We start from the raw sequence: 19,535 nt of genomic DNA, 5'->3' as shown, positions 1-19,535 counted from the left end.
TGTTCAGCCAACAAAGTTTAAGCAATCATGATAAAGGATATTTAGAACCCTCAGTCAGAAGCAAAGCAGTGTATTTATAAGCTTAATTAATAGAGTACATAATGCACGCAGATAAAATAAGGTAGAAGATGGAGTACTTCCCTCTTCTCTGCTATACTTTCAATTTAGCAACTGAAAACTTTCACCCACAGCACTCACTGATAAGATCAAGTTTAGAGATAAGACAAACCCTGTTGTTACAAATTTATATCAACACAGCCATATACAATTTGTTATGTGCCACACAGAAACCTGAAGTACATTTGGCAAATTATCTGCTCATCAGCCTCTCACCTAATAAAAATAAAACAGTTGGCCCTGCTTATCTGCAGGCAATTGGTTCCATGACTCCTTGAAGATACAAACATCCAAGGATGATCAAGTCTCATATAAAATGGCAAACGAACAAGGTGCAAGGCTGGAGAAAGATTGAGGATCTGTGAAACTGATTTGGGCTGATCACTATGCTAATATTCTCATCATTTCACAGATCCAGTGTATTTTTTTTACTTATACTGCTTTTTACAAGGTTGAATAGAGAGTTATTTGAAAACAATATGTTGCAGTATGATTGTTTCTTTTCCATTAAGCTTTCAGCATTTGTTATATATATTGGTGTTCATTTGTTACACTGGGAGCAGACACTTCAGGCACCATATTGTGAAAGAGTGGTATACAAATAATGAAGCCCATTATGACGTTTCTGAACAGTCTTTGCCACAATCCTCTCACATTCTTTAAGCCCCTTTGTATTAGTTCCATACCCATCTGTTCATCATCTGGAATGCTCATGATCCGCATTGCCTCCATAGTCTCCTGAAACATATCCTTGTCTTGCTGACCCGGGATTGTAACATGTCCATTGGAAAGGAAGCGATACTTGTTGTAGGGCTCCAACAGCAAGTCATCTACAAAAATAAGAAAGATTTAAAAATCTCGGTTGGCATAGTCAAAACAAATCAAAGGACTAATATGTACAAATTTCCTATTAAATTTGACAGCTCAAATGCTACTACTCAGAATCATGAATACCCACAGGAAACCTTAGGTGACATTTCAATAGCATAAGCTAAACTGAGTATTCCTACACTGTGCAAAAGATAGATTTCAAAAGCTAAAAATTTCCTGTAAGAAACTAGATTCTACTTTAACTAGGCGTTTTCTCTTCATTCCTTATATTGCAATGTGATGCAAACTGCAGTGATGTATGGACACCGAGGAATTATGCCTTCTCCATTTAAGTAGATGGCTGGATTAACCATTTAGAAGTGTCTTCCTCCAATATTTGGTCCAAGAATGAAAGGGGCTATAAAATGAATTTATACAGGTAAGCTTGCTCTCCAGAAGTAGCCAATCGCCCTTTCTTGCCACTGTAAATCTTAATTGAAGGGCAATTATTAGAATACTTGCTAGTTCTATTTTGAAAGTGATTCCAAAATTCCTGACCTGGAATCTGGGGGTTCCAAGGTTCCTCACCTGATACCTAACATTCCCTAATTTGAAATAAAACATTTACACAGTGAAATGGACTCACATTTTGAAACATCAAAGTTACACTTCCTAAAAACCTTAAAATTTGCCTAAGGAAAGGACGGTAAAAGGGGGGGGGGGGGAGATAGATCAACTAGAGGTGCCCATCTCAAGCATTTGGAAAGAAATATACTAGGCTTTCATATGCATACATTAAACAGTTAAAAAAAGTGCCTGTAATAGTAGAAGGTACTCACTCTTCAAATGCTCCCCTGCACCAGTCAGCAAGTAGTAGAAGATGTGGAATGTCCGTTCTTCTTTGGCCTGACGTATTGCTCGTGATTTTTCCAACAGATCTTTATGTAAGTTAAGGGAAAGAATCAAGACTGCCGAAAACCTAAAATTCTACAGCTGGATTATCTCAAAAAGCTTGGTCCGTTTTTTTTTGTTTTTTTTTTACAACACAACACAAGTTGATCCTTTTTCCAAGAAGTTCCAGTACCTCTAGCTTGCATGCTGGATGCCAGCTCATACAATCTTGCCTTCTATCACCAAGCAACTATAAAGGGAGGAGGAGATCAAAGATTTTTCTACACAAAAATGCAACTATATTAATTGTACTCCAAAAGTATGTTCAGACTTCATCCTGGGTAAAGTAATCTAGCTAAGTACGCATAATTTGGGAAATATAGAATACCATTTGTTTGGCTTAGAAAAACTCAAAGCAGCAAACTTAACGAGAAAGTCAGGCATTACTCTGCCTTATTTTGGCATTCTGCCATAGTATGCCTCTCAGGAATCCCACCCACAGAGCTCTTACGTGAAACATAATATTCCTAAACATATATTGATGCTAAACTGGATCACAAGTATTCTTCTTTATTGTCTGAACCCTGAAAAAAACTCAAATATAATGTAATAAAATTACCAAATAGGATAGAGAGTCCTACAAAAATATCTTTCAACCTGGGATTGCTGAGCTATTTTACTTTAACGATTGTCACTTCACAAAGGCACTGTGCTTCTTCAGGCCTTAAAATGCTGACTATCCACAACTTTTCTAAGATTATTAGGTGGCTTTTTTCCTTTCCTCTTGAAGTTAACCTGATTTCCCTAACCACAAGAAAGGATACATGTCTCAATATTGGCTCCAACAATGTAGCCATTCACGTCAAAATTGATTCTGATAAATTTTCCCTGAAAGAACAAAGAAGTGTTAGCCAACTGTGCACACGAACAATACAATATGCATATCTTTAGACACATCTGTTCTTCCAGGTTCCTGCAAAACCCATGTTCATTCCTGGCTTTTGCAGAATAAAGGAAGTAGATATCAAGATGCCTTTTACAAGCAGTAACTGGCTATTATAATAAATTGATTTTATAATACCAGCGAACAATAAATTAGAGCACTATAAATTATTTTGATGGGTGACATATGTCAACTGTTAGGTAACGGATGTCAACTGACATAGGAAAAACAGCACTGTTTTAAACAGATGATTTAATTTTTAAATCATCCTAAAAGTACATTGCATACAGTCAATAGTTAAGTTCTAACTATACCAAAAAAACAATAAAAGTTTACACTGGCATGTGAATTGTTGTGGCTTAATGTATTTAAACCAATGAAAGGAGTTACAAATGCCAACATGGCAAAGTCACATGAAAAAGAACATAATACAAGATCAAGCACTTAAGATGGTTGCTCGATCTTTTTTTATCTCCAAAAGAGAAAGCACCTATCAATTATAAGGAACCTCAATCAGTGGCTGATACCAGATGAGAAACTCCTTCCTGGGCGACTTGGAAGGCGCTGAACAGAAGACTGGGCGACTTGGAAGGCGCTGAACAGACTGAGCTCTGGTAGCACATGATGCAGAGCCAATCTGAAGAAATGGGGCTACAAAGTGGAGTCCTTGACATGCAAATGTGAAGAAGAGCAAACCACAGACCATCTATTACAATGCAGTCTGAGCCCTACCATAAGCACATTGGAGAACCTCCTTACAGCAACACCAAAGGCACGCCAAGTGACCAGCTTCAAGTCAAAGGAAATCTAGCAGAATGCCAAGTTTTTAACTTTGTTTGTGGCTTTTTATACATTATAATTGCATTCTCAATTTGTTTCTGACACGATAAATAAATTATAAAGCAACAAATACTCACAAATCTTGAAGAATTGTCATTCTTGACCGTTTTGGCATTCCCAAAAGCCTCCAATATAGGGTTGGCCTGAAGCAGCTGCCTCTCAAGTTCCCCCTAGAATTAAAAACATGAACAGATAAGAACCCTTTCATCTAGGAGCTATCAAGTAGTTATTTTGGCAGAGCCTTGTTTCAAATTCTCATTTCCACCAATATACTGGATATATCATCTGAGGGGAAACACTTTAAGAAAAGCATTAATTTCTATGCTGAGACAAATGTAACATTATTATGAAGCATTCCTTCAGTCAGTTCAGAGCAGCAAACACACAAATATTTGCTGTATTCAGATAATATATGAATGGATTTTTGGACAGAGCCCACCTTTTTGCTAAATTAATAAGTTAAGAATCTATTCTAGAAGCTTCTTCTTTTGTGCCTACTTCTTAAGATCTGAGTTCTGCAAAAAGAGACAGTCATCTCAGCTGTGCCACTGGCATAAAGCAGGGACAAAATAAGCTTTGTAGTTGCAATGATCAAACTGAGTATCAAGAAAGAAACTTTGCTCAAGTTCCAACTATACTATTTAATATAGACTTTATACAATCCAACTTCTTCATATACATTAGCCCTAATATTTAGGGTGGTGCTTGGAAAGTTAGGGCATCCACCTTCTCCTCTCCCTAGCATGTCTCTTTGCCTCCCATGGGCCCAAATCATTCTTCATGGCAAACATTCTGACTTTTAAGCCTGAAAGAGATCATTAAACTCTGATGATCCGAAGCTAGCCAAACAGCGAGTCGCAGTAACACTGATTTGTGGTGTCATAGAGGACAGTTGAGCCATGGGAACAGATACAGAGAGGACAGCTGCTCTCCATCAAGGACCACCCCATCAGTTGTGCCAAAGAAAGCAACGTCTCAGATGTGCTCTGCAAAGTTTATTTCATCAGCAGTGCTGAACTCCCTCTGGAGTCACACATATATTGGGTGTGCAAGAAAGGCCTGGGCTTCCCTCCCTGCAATTCTCCCATTGGGCCCTACAGTGGAGTCCTAATCCTTTGTTTGCGACCGCAATCTGTTGCTATGGAAATGGGTGATGTCACAAAACCGAAAAGTTACAACTTCAATACAGGGTCAAGATCTGAAGAAAAGCAACGCTGGAGGAGAACAGCCGCCCCTAAAAATTTTCAATGCCAGAGTTCACTGTTTGGCTAGAACCCCAGCTATGAAGAACATTGGCTGCCTTGAGTATCCAGTGTAGTCAACATCAATTCATTGTACCTTTCCCACTTTAAGGACAAGAGGATTGGCAAAAGATATGTACCGGCTGAGGCCAAGCAGCCAAGTGTGGAGGAAAGCAGCAGGGAGGGGCTGCTTTTAAGACCCAAAGTAGCACAAAGCTGTTCTAGCTTCCTTGAAGAAGCCAGGCAAGGTTATGAGAAGTTTTAAGAGAAAATTGGCTGACTCCCCATTGATAGCCACCTTACAAGAGTTCAGAGCCTCTGGATACTGCAAAGTCAAGTACAACCTCCAAGAAGCAGTTAAAGCAGATTCTTGTTTCCTAGTGAGAGCACTTCTGTTCAGCAATCCAGACAGACACAGCCTCTCTATCAACAAAACAATCTCTTCCCTTCATTTTCTGCTTTTTAAAATATCATTCAGCTTTGTATCTAATGAGCATTCTTACATCTTATTTAGCTTTTTTTCAGGGGACTGGATACTTTTAAGATGTCTGCAAACTTTAAGATTTATTACAAATTAAGTATCCTTTATCTCAAATGCTTGGAACCAGAAATGTTTTGGTCCTTTTTGGATTTTGGAGTGTTTGTATTTGCATATACAGACATAATGAGATCTTGGAGATGGGCTCCAAATCAAAGTAGGATATTGATTTATGTTTCACACCACTTACACACAAACTAAAAGTGATTTTATGCAGCATACACAGAATATATTTTCCCCCAGAGGAACAATACATTGCTTTAATATAAACACTTGATTAACCAATCTAACCTTACATATGATGTTAGAATCATAGATATATTTCATTAGACTACAATTTTGGAGTGTGCAGACTTTTTGATCTCTTAGGATTTCAAAATATCAATTTTCCCACACAGCAACTCCAAAAACTTCCTTCGGGAAAGTGTCCAGGAACAGTATCACTCTTGGGAGTCTTCAGATACTTGACATCTGTGCCAAAAAGGCTTTGGGATGTTTCACTAGCTATTTATGACTCAAGCAAGCTGAATGGAAACTCAGAAAATGTACTGGATTCCAAGAGACTATTTTCAAGCTATCACACCACTGGACCAGTCTCATAATATGTGAACCAGCAAATAAATGCTATCAAGGTGGCCACTGAATTTTTTAAATGACAAATGCTGTGGGCAGTATTTACAACTGATGTATTTACAACTGATGTCAAAAAATAGTTAAAGCTGTGGTGCAAGTTTCATCCAGTTACCCTGTAATACAGAACCTCTAGTACAAAGCCTTGGAAGCTGTATAGAGTGAAAACAAAGCTCAACCAGAAAAAGTTACCTGTGAGAACTACTCATAAAAGATCAGGAAACATTCTGTGATAGCTGTCAATTTTGGGAAAAGACACCTCTTTGCTGTTCCCAGTGTCTTTCAGATGTGACAACAAGATTTTTAGTTAGAAATAGGAACAACCCATCAACCATCCTCCCTCTAATATAGTGGTTTGCATCTTTATAACTAGACATACAGCACTAAAAAAACCCTACAGTCTCCTGGATCCTTATGCAAAAAAATTCTAAGTATACCGGTGGACAATCCATGGAAAAAGCTGTTGTCTCTCAAAGTTTGGCTTACAGAAGGCTGAATCTTGGTTTGTTTCCAAAAGCCACTTATTAGAATGTGCGCACACGCACACACACCATGCAGAGATATTTTGAGAACTAACCTACGGACACACAGCATGCCAGGATATTTAAGTATCAAAATACAAAGTTTTATGTAGCAATAGGGATGACGCTTGGCATCTGTGTTTCATTATAATGTTTACAAGATCCCTAGCATTCCCCCTTGTGTTTAGCTCTGGCAACAATGCTACAGGGGCTGGAACATCCAGTCTGTGCAGGGGCCATGTCTTCCTGACCTTTCCCAGCATCCTGCACCCACAGCTAGGGTGCTGGATACATTAGGAGGCCTGGACAAAGTCAGCCAGTAGCCATGGATACCAGATAGTCTGTCCTATTTCCAAAGGGGACTATGCAAAATGCCTCATTCAGTGCACATGAGAAAATTCTGTAAGACAGACCTAAAGTGATAACGGCTAATAAGCTTTGTTTATAAGCAAGTGCATTATGGGATGAACGATACTCTCCCATCCAAGGATCTGAAAAGAAGGCTGTGTGAAATCAAACTGTGAACTGGCTTAGACAATAGTTCTAGTGGCAAAAAGTGACACTGGTGGGAGTGAAAAGCTGCTACAAGTCACACAATGGGGCAACACACACATTCCTGGTGCAGACCGTGCAGTAAACGTGCAGCTCACCTATGAATTCCCAACTGATGAGTTCGGACATAATCCATCAAAGGGAGAAGGGGGGAAACAATATGTGAGACAATATTTCATTGATACCTTCTCAACACAAATAGGCATACGTCATTACAGTTTACTATTTGAAACAGTAAAACTGAAGACTTTAGCAATGTAGCTTCTTCATGGCAAATGAAAAACCAAAACTTTAACACCAGGTGGAGAATTAGTGTAAAAGAAATAGGTGATACCTCACACATATAAAATCACTGATGAAAAATAGACATTTTGATATCACAATTTCTTAAAACTCAGTGGCAATATGTTAGCAAATCCAGGGTCAAGTTGCAATTCAAACCAGGAACCTGAACTGAAGTAGAAATCATTCTACATTTTTCAACTGGAATATCAGAATGAAGTCCCATTTGAGCACAGAAACTTACCTGATCTTTCTTGCTCTTATGTGATGAAGCAACGTGAGCCAGATATTGAATGACCTTCTTGGTGTTTTCTGTCTTTCCAGCTCCTGATTCACCCCTGAAAGAAACAAAACCTTTTCAGCGTATGGACTCTTCTGATCATTCTACAAAAGGCTTCCAGAAGCTTTGTAACACTTACTACAAAGTATCTTGCTAGTTTGAGTATGCTAAATAAAACCAGCAGTCAGTCACATCTGCCAACTGTTAGGGTTTCTTGGTTCCCAAATTTCTTAAGCCATTTTGAACTAAACGAGCAATTCCAATAAGGAGCATATAATGTCCTCTCCTGGTTTTTTGCTGCTGCTGCATGCCTTCGATCTATTTCTGGCTTATGGTGACCCTAAGAAGAACCTCTCATGGGATTTTCTTGCAAGATGAATTCAAAGGGAGTTTCCTCCCTGAAGCTGGGAGTGTGTGACTTGCCCAAGATCACTCAGGGGAGTTCCGTGATGGTGCAAGGATTTGAATCCTGGTTTCCAGAGTCATAGTCCAATACCCAAACCATTACACTAGACTGGCTCTCCTGATTTTTACCTGGCTTCAACCTTTTTGCAGTAAGATTAGATAAAAATTTCCAAAACTACCTGTATACATTTTTCTTGAAGTATTACTTAAGCCCCAAAAGGTTAAGTTTCACAATAAAAGCACATTTTCGTTCATTTGTAGTTTAGCATTTTTTTCTAACTACCCAACAGCTATATAAGTTATAGGCAAATTATTCAAATACTTACGTGCAGAGAATGGACTGATCTTCCCGATCTGAAAAAAAAGCAAACAAAAGAGGATCAGATTCAGGTTGAAGTCAAGTTTTCTCTCTTCCTACTACTTTTTAATACAGGCTCAGGCTCAACTTTTCTTGCGAAAGTTCATATAGGTTTCCACACAAGTCTCTTGGGGTACAAGTGATTAAATTAATGGACACATAAAATACAACTAATGGACACATTATAAATAATAACATAATTATTGTTTACCCTGTGGATTGAGGTGGGGAACAAATGATTAAAATACAACTAATGGACAAATAACATCAGCTAAAAGAACGAACACCAATAATTAGTTAACGGAGCATTGTTAGGTATTGTATTCCTCCTCTAATGCAGAGGCTGAGGTGTGTTAAAATATATCCTGAATAGCCCATGTCACTTGAATATCTTTCTAGCTACACAACAGTCATGCAAAAGCAAAACTAAACCCCTGCCCATGTCAAATATGAACATACATACTGCATAATTCTTGCACGGTGCTGAAAAGTTCTTGTCAGATTCCTTTCTACCTAAACTTCATAACCAAGTGGAGAAGTAAGACATCTCAACCAAGGTAGTGTACAACTGTATCTACATAGAGAAATTGTACAGTGTTTGGATTTTTCTCATTGCAAAGGGGATAAAAACTGCTGCAGAGCTGAGAATCCTAATTTCTAATTCACCCTTTCGTTCATATAATGCGTATATGCATGCTATACAACTGTAAAATTGTTAATAACTTGCCATATGAGTGACAGGTATAAATCTTTGGGCTTTGACCCATTCAGAAGATCACAAAAGTTAGAGGTTTTCACATTATCACTGGATCACACAGACACATGCCGGAAGGCTTCTGCATGACTGGGCATTTAGAGGGAGGATCAGGGGACTAACTAATGAGTCATTTGCACATTGCCCCAGGAGATGTATTCAGCAGTACAGACAACAGGGTGGTTCTATATCAGGCAGTCAATTCCAGGGAGGTTCCTGTGTCTCCGAATAATTATGACACTTTTTAAATAAAGCTACAGGTGTTTTAAGAATGACTGTTCCTTTACACCAAGCTACTCATGCCTCATCAACTATAGGAAAAGCAAAACCATCATGCATATCTATTCAGAGACATAACTGTTAGTTGTTTCGGTATTAAAAGACATACATTTTTCCTTGTTATCATTTCTTACCCACATTTACCTATGCATCAAGGTAATGAACAAGTGATCCGTCAAAAGCTGTAACTCCAATAATCACTTTAAAAAGCACTGTTTTTCTGTGCCTTCAAATCCTTTCTGACTTATGGCAAACTAAGACCAACCTATCATGAGATGTTTTTTGCAAGATCTGTTCGGTAAGTGTTTGCCTTTGCCTTTCTCAAAAGCCAAAAATGTGCAACTTGCACAAGATGAGTGCCCATGAATATAAACTTTGGTCCCCAGAATTATAGTCCAACACTCCAACCACTACATCATGCTGGCTACATCAGTTAAAAGAGCATAAGGTAAAGGTAAAGGCCTTGCCCTGACATTAAATCTAGTTGTGTCTGACTCTGGGGGTTGGTGCTCATCTCCATTTCTAAGCTGAAGAGCCGGCGTTGTCCGTAGACACTTCCAAGGTAATGTGGCCGGCATGACTTCATGGAGCGCCGTTACTTTTCCACCGGATTGGTACCTATTGATCTCCTCACATTTGCATTTTTTTCAATCTGCTAGGTTAGCAGAAGCTGGGGCTAACAGCGGGAGTTCACCCTGCTCCCCAGATTCGAATCACCAACCTTTCGGTCTGCAAGTTCAGCAGTTTAATCCGCTGCACCACCGGGGGCTCCTAAAAGAGCATACAGTGTTCCCTCACTTATTGCTGGGGTTAGGTTCCAGGACCACCCGCAATAAGTGAAAATCCGCGAAGTAGGGACACTATATTTATTTTAATATTTATACATTATTTTAGTAGTTATACACTATTTTAAGTCTTTATCAACCAATGGTGTGTTGATAAATCGCCTCCTTCTCCTCCCGTTGCCACTTGGGCTCCTTTTCTCTCTCTTTGGCTTCTCCTTCTTCCCTTCCTTAGGCTGCAAATTGTAATTTTTTATGATTTATAATAGTCTTTTAGAGTTTATTGAAAAAACGCGAAACAACTAATCCGCGAAAAGTGAACTGCGAAGTAGTGAGGGAACACTGTACATGTTTTTAAAAAAATAATAATTCTCAAATGCGTTATTTAAAAATCATTTGTATAGGCGTTCCCAAAAAGATTGGTCTTGGTGCTGCTTGAAACTCAAGACTGTGCATCCAGCTGTTAAAGCTCTTCTGGCAGGTCATTCCACAGTTTGGGGATAGATGAAGAAACTGTCCTCTAGATAACAGCTGCCAGCCTGGTCCTGGCTGAGTGAAATAAATATCCCCCAGACAACCTGAGTGTACAGGGAGGATTGCAAGGGAGAAGACCATTTTAAAGGTCAAGGACAACATTTTGTACTTTGCCCAGACTAACTGTAAAAAGAACATCAGAGACTGAGAAAAAGAACACCTGAAATTGAGAAAAATAAATTCCCAGCATAAGCTTTTGTGGATTAGTTTGAGTCATCTGATGTATGGAATGAGCTTATTTGAACAGACACATACACAACGTATATGCATACGAAAGAGATGGGGGGAAGACCAAATTGAAATAGAAATAGAAAACCACCCACTTACTGGTATATATGTCTAACAATAAGGCTTCACTCCATATTGGTAAGAAAGTAGAATATGTCCCACCAAGGCTTGTGCTAGAAATGTCGTTTTTCTTAGTCTCAAAGGAGGCACAGGATTCCCATATACCTTTTAAAACATATTTCTGAAAGATTAAAAGTCAGTGTCCTTGCTCATAGCGAATTATCTGGCAGACTCTGAGAAAGGTCTGCAATGGGCCAAACACATAAACCCAGAGGACAAACACGGGGTCCTCTAGCCTACAGGAGGGGCTCTCCCTTAAAAGGGCAAAAGAGATTTTCCTTTCAATGTTCAGGAAAACCATGACACAGCAGCTGACTAATTTGCCTAAAATTCCTGAGGTGGGGGGAATCATATGTGCACACACATTAGAAAGCAGCTCATCAGAAAACCTCTTAAATGCACAAATCCATTCAGCAATTCATCCCCCACCAATCACCCACCCACCATTTATTTACTGCAGGTTTCTTAGTCACCTCCTCCTTAAGCACAAAGGAATGTACCTGCAAGTATAGACAAATCACATGGCAGTATGCAGACACTGCCATAAAAGGAAATAGTCCCTTTTGAAATCCAGGGGGGAAAGAATTTTCCCAGCCTTTTAAAGCACTCATCATTAGGATAGCTGGAATTCCTCTGCTTACTGACAACTGAGATGTGCTGCATAGAGATGCTGTTTCCTGTTGTTCAACCAACAGAACTGCATTTTCACTCTCCACCCCCATCTAGAGTCAGAAGCCAATGTATATAACCAAAAATGCTGTTATGTGCAGCCTAAACACCCTAAAGGCACCAGATCCCTTCTAATCTTGGAAGCTAATAAGAGTTCATCCTGATTAGTAGTTGGACGGGTGACCGCCAATGAAGTCTAAGGTAATGTAGGTTTATATTTCAGAGGAAGAAAGTGGCAAAACTACATTGAGTATGCTTTGTCTTCGAAAACTGTATAAATGCATGGACTCAACAACAGTTGACAGGTGATCTGAAGTCATAATAAAAGGAAATTACAGAGAAGTATGTTTCCTTGTCTAACCTATCCCTTGTATTGATCCTGATGCAAGGTTTCCTATTCAGATATCAAGATCTGAAGCACTCACACCTAGGAATACAACAATGAAATAGGCCAATTGATTATTCCCTCATTTTTAACACTGAAGTAGCACCAGCAACAAGGTGTGGAAGAGGAAAATTTCAGTAACTGAAATTTTGTTTGGTTAAGGGACTCAGGTGGAATTTAAAAATTATTATTGTTGTTGTTATTTTATTTACTTATACTCCGCTTTATCTCCCCAAAGAGGACTCAAAACGGCTTAACATAAAAGCATTAGAACACAATTTAATATACAAATATACAAAAAAAACCCAGAATTAAATACAAACAGCAGTAAAAAAATAGTTCAAATTAATCAAAACATATTCAAAGTTAAAAACCACAGCACCCCCTGGCTAGATCTTAAACACCTTCATCTTTAAATGCCTGTTTGACTAAAAAGATTTTAGCCTGCCACCAAAATTGTGACTGGATATTCATTTTAAAAAAACATACATACAGTAGAGTCTCACTAATCCAAGCCTCGCTTATCCAAGCCTCTGGATAATCCAAGCCATTTTTGTAGTCAATGTTTCCAATAAATCGTGATGTTTTGGTGCTAAATTCATAAATACAGTAATTACAACATAACATTACTGCGTATTGAACTACTTTTTCTGTCAAATTTGTTGTATAACATGAAGTTTTGGTGCTTAATTTGTAAAATCATAACCTAATTTGATGTTTAATAAGCTTTTCCTTGATCAGTCCTTATAATCCAAGATATTCGCTTATCCAAGCTTCTGCCGGCCCGTTTAGCTTGGATTAGTGAGACTCTACTGTAATACTAAAAGCAACCTGTTACCTAATGTATACGTTCAGAACTACATTCCAATTGCAACAAAATCAATTTGTTGTTGTGTGCCTTCAAGTTGTTTTGGACTTACGGTGAAACTATGACAGGGATTTTGGCAAGATTCTTTCAGAGAGGGTTCTCAAACTAAGTCCCCCAGGCAGTAATTATGTATTTCAGAAGAGCTATCAGAACAATTATGTTGTTGCATGCTTTATAATTTTCATTAGATGTTGTGGTTTGATTACTATGTTTATTTTTTATGGTTGTAATGTTTTTGTTTACATGTTATTTGCCAATCTGGGAGAAAAGCAGGATAGAAATAATAATAATGATGATGATGATGATGATCTCTGAGCCACAATTTCCCTTTAGATTATTTATTAACAGAGCTGATTTCCAGCATTCAAAAACTCAAGAAGCCGCTTACACTACAAAGTCATGTGGAGTAACAGGTTTCTTGTGGCATAAACTCTCCTTTATTGGAGAGCTAATCTAATGAGATGCATAATTCAGGATCATCCAGTGTAAACCATTTCATCAAGCAAGATTAACTGCATTTTTCAATTTGGAGACTAACAGTACAGAAACACAGCAGAATTCTGTTGTCAAATATCTAGTGAAGTCACTTTTATCACAATAATCCTTCAGCCTATGTGATGGAAGGTGTTCCCGCACCAAATATTGTAAACTATGGCACACAAGAAATCTGATTTTAATCTAGAAGGGGGAGATGGAAAAAGACAATGTAACATGCAGTTTAGTGCTTCACAAAGCAGTTGAAGAACACCCAAACAGGCCTTTATCGCCCACTTCCTCTGCATGAGCAACTCTGAGTTGAGTCTGCTTAGCTCCATAAAAGGAGAATATAGCATTCGCACAACGGTGACATCATCTCTCCAGCCAAGAGGAAGTGGAGCAAAAGAGGCAAAGGTTTCAGTCCCGCTTATAGCTGATTCATCAACACAGACATCTGACTGCAGCTAGATGGGAAAGGGCTGCCTCCTAATCACAGAAAAGATACCTCTTCTCTTCCTTACTGCACCTCACAAGAAAAAAACCCTCTACATATATTCAGAGAAATATTTATGCAATAATACCTAGGCACTGGCAAAACAGGATAAAAACAAGTGAAACCGAGAAAACACAAATTGCTAAGCTCTCTTTAGCTGTTTTTCTCTTCAAATGTTCCAGTGTTCTTTTGATAGCAATTTTCCATATCAGCTCTATACTGAAAAAAGCCTCAGGAGATATTTTGCATGCATACTTGTTGAAAACCTTTGAGGAAAGGGAGAAAAAAGAATCAAATCAACCTGACATTTTAACCTTGGCATTGTCTTTGCTTGGGTGATGCAAGAGGAATGCAATGCTATCAAGTTACCAACCTGATCAATAAAAACCTTTTGAGTGCTGCCTTAACTGAAATGTCTAACATATAAAAGACTGTGGAGATTTAACAAAGAGGCCTATGGTGTTTAGAGAAGGATGCTCAAATTACAGTAGAGTCTCACTTATCCAACATAAACGGGCTGGCAGAACATTGGATAAGCGAATATGTTGGATAATAAGGAGAGATTAAGGAGAAGCCTATTAATCATCAAATTAGGTTATGATTTTACAAATTAAGCACCAAAACATTATGTTAGACAACAAATTTGACAGAAAAAGTAGTTCAATATGCAGTAATGCTATGTAGTAGTTACTGTATTTACGAATTTAGCACCAAAATAGCACGATGTATTGAAAACACTGATTACAAAAATGCGTTGGATAATCCAGAACGTTGGATAAGTGAATGTTGGATAAGTGAGACTCTACTGTAGTTGCAAAAATTTTCAAGAGAGCTAGGTTTATGAGTGATACAATAGTCAGGCAATAGATAGCATAATGTTTGTCTGCATCTGTTCTTGCCAGATCAACCTCACCACTAACATATGAGATCTCTTTTTCACATCTCCCACTACACTAACTAGAGACAGACTATTTAGAATAGGACCAAACCCAAAGAAAGTTTAACAGAAGAAATTGTTCCATTTCCCACTAAAACTATTTATACTGAAAAGCAATTCTACTTACAATAAAGTCATTTAAAAACCACCACATCATTCCTTCCTGTGTGCATCATAGCAAAATTACTCTGCTATATTCTGTGGGCTTCATTTAGTCTGAGAACACAGCTGTTGATCATGAGACATGGGAACTTAGAGCACTAGAGCTCCATTCCTACCAGACGGCTTGGCTGCATTGCTTCAGTATGAACCAGCATCAGGACACAATTGACTTTATTGTCCACCTTTAAATTCGAACAAATGTAAAATGATCTAGTGTGTTATCATACCTTAAAATAACTTCGTGCTTTTTTAAAATACAGATTCCTTAAAATAATTTCTTGCTTTACAAAAGTACATTGTTACTGGATACAACATATAAGTAAAACAATCTGAACGCAATCTCCACACTAAACTATCATGCCAACCATAAAGTGCTGCCAGGCATCATATGAGTTGGTTCATTTTGGGACTCTCCCTTGCAGGATGTCAGCCAAAACACTACATGAAAATAGGTACATCTTGTCATATTGAGGTGACTTATAGTATTGGAGGTTCCTTTCACAACTACACATTTCCCCAACGCAAATATTGCTGGGTTTTTGCCATTCTTGTATGGTTAAGGTGGCAAAAATATTTGTGGGTTGTTGTTTCAATCACAGTACCAAAGAAATGGGAAAGACTGCAGCTGAAGATAAATAAACATCGCTTTCAGATCTGGACAAATAGGGCACATATTGACTATCTATATGCAAGACAATATGAGGCAAAAAAAGGTTTCAATTATCAATGTCTACATGTGATGAATGACAATCAAAATCATGCAACAGCGGAGAGCTACCAACTTGTATCATGTAGACAAGCAGCTAAACTCTAAATAGAAAATTTGCAAGACAAATTTTCTGCAACTCAGGTTTTCTTTGTTCTTATCCTTTGCCCCGTTCCCTGTTCCCCCACCCTGACACTCCTTCCTATCCTTCACACTCCCCCTTCTCCCCCATATCACCTATCCACATACTTGCCTCTTTTACCTTATAAGGAAACTTTTCAATAAAAATTATTTAAAAAAAGAAAGAACGCAGAACAAAAACATTTTAAAAGAGGGGGACAAAATCTAAGAATGTTTTCCAGTTTGTAAGCAACCTGCTCTGATCCAACAGTGAATCATTTCACTTCTGTATAAACTAGGAGGAAAAGGCTAGTGAGCTTATGTGGAAGTCATGGGTCCTGGCAGACCTGTTATAAAACGAAGACCCAGAAAGAAAAACTCCCTTCATGAGAAAAAGTTCAGAACAAAAGATTAGCATAAGCAAGCCTGATTCAACTACATACAATCTGCTACTCCAATCAGGCCAGGCTAGACTAACAAATAGTAGATTCCTGGCCACAGCCTCAGAAATATGTAAACACTTCTCTCTTTCCCCTCCCTTCCTGCCTCCCAAACAGATTAATGCTTATTGTTGGATAGAGCAGATCTTCAGTCTTCCTAATCCGAGTCATGAGACTTGAAGAACTAGCGACAACTCATATGCCAAATCTTACATGCAAAACTGCAACACACCACTGCATTGGGCATTACAAAGAAATAGCCAGTTATGGTTGTATGGTTCAATAAACATCATAACATACATTCTGGTTATGCACTATTCAAGATTTGGTAGCTTTACTTTTGTGTATTATGTACACAATGGCAAAGGAATGCAGGCTCTTAAACTATTGGCAACTGACTACTTCCTTTTCATACACGCACAGGCAAGCATATGGCGTGGGCCCTGATGCCTATCTTAATTTTGACTCCAAGAAACAAGACAATAACTTATCATGTGTGGTTCACCAACAACAAAGGTCCTGGAAAAGTCAGAGTTCAGTCCCAAGCGGGCAAAATATGGAACTGTATCATCAATACTTTTATGCCTCACTCACCACTCCCTGGGGTAAATCTGGCTTGTGGCAGAGAGTTTTTTCATTACCAAAGAATTATACAGGCTGCCAAAAGAGATGCCAGCTCCAGAACAAGGTAGTAACAAATCTGTTGAACTGCGCTGCAAAGCAGTGGAGCAATTTTTGTCTAGGTGTACACCATGCAGTCCCTGCCCCTATGGCTGCACAAGCTGCCAATTAGGATGCCCTGTAACAAATGCTGGAATCTAACCAATTAACATTTAAGTCTTTCTGTTCCATCAGTGAAATGTGTGCAACCCATGCCGAGTTGAAGTCAATGCCTAGCTTTGGTTCAGTTGCGCATCTTGCCAAAGAAACGAAACACACACACAAAAAATGCTCAAAACCATGAAAGATTTCCCGCCTGTTAGGCTCTGAATGGAGTCTGGAGTACAACTGCTAATCCTGAACGCCTCTGGTCTTTGCAAAGTTCCTGGCCTTTCATCTTCTGTGCTCAATACAGATTCCTCCCATACCACTGGCTGCAGCAGCAAGCCTCCCCCACGGATTAAGCAGGACTCAGAGCAAAGAAAGAATGTTGCTTTCCAGAGACCAGAAGGCTGACTGGCATCAAACATTATATTAGAGAAAAACCTCACCCAATGTGAAGCCCACTTGTGCTCTTTCTGTGAACCTCTCCTGACCTTTTAAAAGCAATAGTAACAGCTTTGCGAGATTAATCTACTCAACTGAAACATAATAATTATTACAGCCAGAAATGATTTTTTAAAAGCATACTCACCTTGCATCATACTCCTATAGGCTGTGTCTGTAATGGCATAGATGTGAGGGGGCATCTCGTGTCTCTTTTTGCCCTTATACATTTCCACAATCTCTTCTGAGTAGATGGGCAAGTTCTTGTAGGGATTTATGACCACACAGAATAGGCCTGAGTAGGTCTGCAAAATGGATTTCATGAAGAATTCATAAGCATACATTTTCTCTTGTTTGACATGAAGTTATTCTCATTCAAGGATTTATATCCTGAAAGAGGCCCAGAGATCTAACAGATCAATAAAAACTAGACAGCTCCTACCCCCAGGCTAACATGTAAAAAAGGATGACCCAAGACAGAAAAGGACAGAGAGGGAAAGAAATCTCTTAATTTTTCCTTCACTTTGGCAACATTCAAAGTGGTAACCATTGGAGACCTCAGAAGATTTATCTTAGAAAGCATGCACCTGTGACTATTATAATTGCCTTTCATTATCAGATATTTAAGCTGGTAATCAAATCTGCCATTTGCTGTATGAATACAACTATTCATCGTTGACCACTGAATCACACATTTAATTTTCCATACATCTTTGATGTTAATTGCAGAGAGTCTGCATTTTTCAGCTGTACTCACATAAACAATTACAATTCGGCCATTGGATGTTTAGGCAATAAGGCAAGTTTAATATGTCCTATGCTACCACAGCAAAATAGTACAATCTGAGGGTTACTTCTGACTTATGAAAAATGTGGCAGTCTTGTGGCATGTAAATTAGCACACAAGTTTATCTAAATTTATTTTTGCACAATTGATTTACCTGGACAGAAGTTAAGTCAGATGAACCCTTGCTTGAATCCAGCAAGTTAAGATACACTGCTGGTAAGCAGACATCTGGAGGTAGCAATCCACTATATCCCCTTTGATGCCCTGGCAAGGGGTTTGATAGTTCATGAGGCAGAACAATCAGAGATTCACAACAGGACCAAACCCAACCAAATTGTCTAAATAGTGAGCAGGCTCTTAAGTTCTTTAAGATACTTTCATCAGACTTCGAGTAATGCAAAAACCCAAATGGGGAGGAAAAATGCCATGACATTAAGCCCACAAGGTCTACAGTTTAAGTGTCTCAAGATGGAATCCTGGAGGAGACTGATAGAATGCTAGCACGTTTCAGGTTGGACCAGGGCTGCTGAGAGAAAGTTACAATCACAGCAAATCCTCTCATTTTCTTTAAAAAATTAACTGTAACAGACTAGAAACACTAGCAGAAAGTACTCAAGGATAGGAAACTGCACACTCCACATACACCCCTTTCCATCAGAGGGAAATCTGGTATCATTGTACTAAATTATCATACTGAGTTGGGGGGGGGGGCGTGGTTTGAATGTGTAAGAAAACATTGTACCAGAATATTTATATTAGATGCCATACAGCAGGAAAATATTCCTTGTTAAAATATTTAACATGTAATAAGATGAGATACAACAGAAAAAAGCAAATTTGAATACAGTGTAAATTTGAGAAGATGTAGCAGCTGGATTAATAGGGAAACCGTCCATTAAAATTCCTGTTTAAGTAAACATCAGGAGATCCAGGGAAAGTGATATGTTTTGAGAAGTTGCACTGAAGTTGGGTTCAGGGTATCTGTTGTATCTTGAGCAACATGCATGTCCATTTTGACATTTTTTTCCTCATGCATGAGTCATCCAGAACATTGTTATATAAGCAAAACTTGCAATGTGCATGCAATGGAAAACAAAATAAAAATCCTATGCTACTACTCCAGCAGAGTTTTTTTATTTTCAATAGGATGTCAGTTAGTGTATGTGTTCAGGAAAGAGGG

The 19,535-nt window shown here is 38.5% G+C and overlaps 1 protein-coding gene across 3 annotated transcripts in view; it reads right to left on the bottom strand.

The window, feature by feature from the left end:
* Positions 1-19,535, bottom strand: part of myh9 (myosin heavy chain 9) — an 86,119-nt gene that overhangs the window by 30,961 nt on the left and 35,623 nt on the right. For all 3 annotated transcript variants that reach the window (XM_008110647.3, XM_008110648.3, XM_003220933.4), the window contains exons 3-9: positions 17,717-17,873; positions 8,377-8,404; positions 7,610-7,703; positions 3,679-3,771; positions 2,643-2,706; positions 1,767-1,865; positions 804-947 (exon numbers count right to left, since the gene is read on the bottom strand). In XM_008110647.3, coding sequence (XP_008108854.1) covers positions 804-947; positions 1,767-1,865; positions 2,643-2,706; positions 3,679-3,771; positions 7,610-7,703; positions 8,377-8,404; positions 17,717-17,873 — 679 coding nt within the window. The remainder of the gene's footprint in view (positions 1-803; positions 948-1,766; positions 1,866-2,642; positions 2,707-3,678; positions 3,772-7,609; positions 7,704-8,376; positions 8,405-17,716; positions 17,874-19,535) is intronic.

The sequence above is a fragment of the Anolis carolinensis genome, chromosome 5 (assembly GCF_035594765.1).
Source record: "Anolis carolinensis isolate JA03-04 chromosome 5, rAnoCar3.1.pri, whole genome shotgun sequence".
NCBI lineage: Eukaryota > Metazoa > Chordata > Lepidosauria > Squamata > Dactyloidae > Anolis > Anolis carolinensis.
The sequence above is the reverse complement of the archived record's forward strand: the minus strand, read 5'-3'. Positions and strand labels throughout refer to the sequence as shown.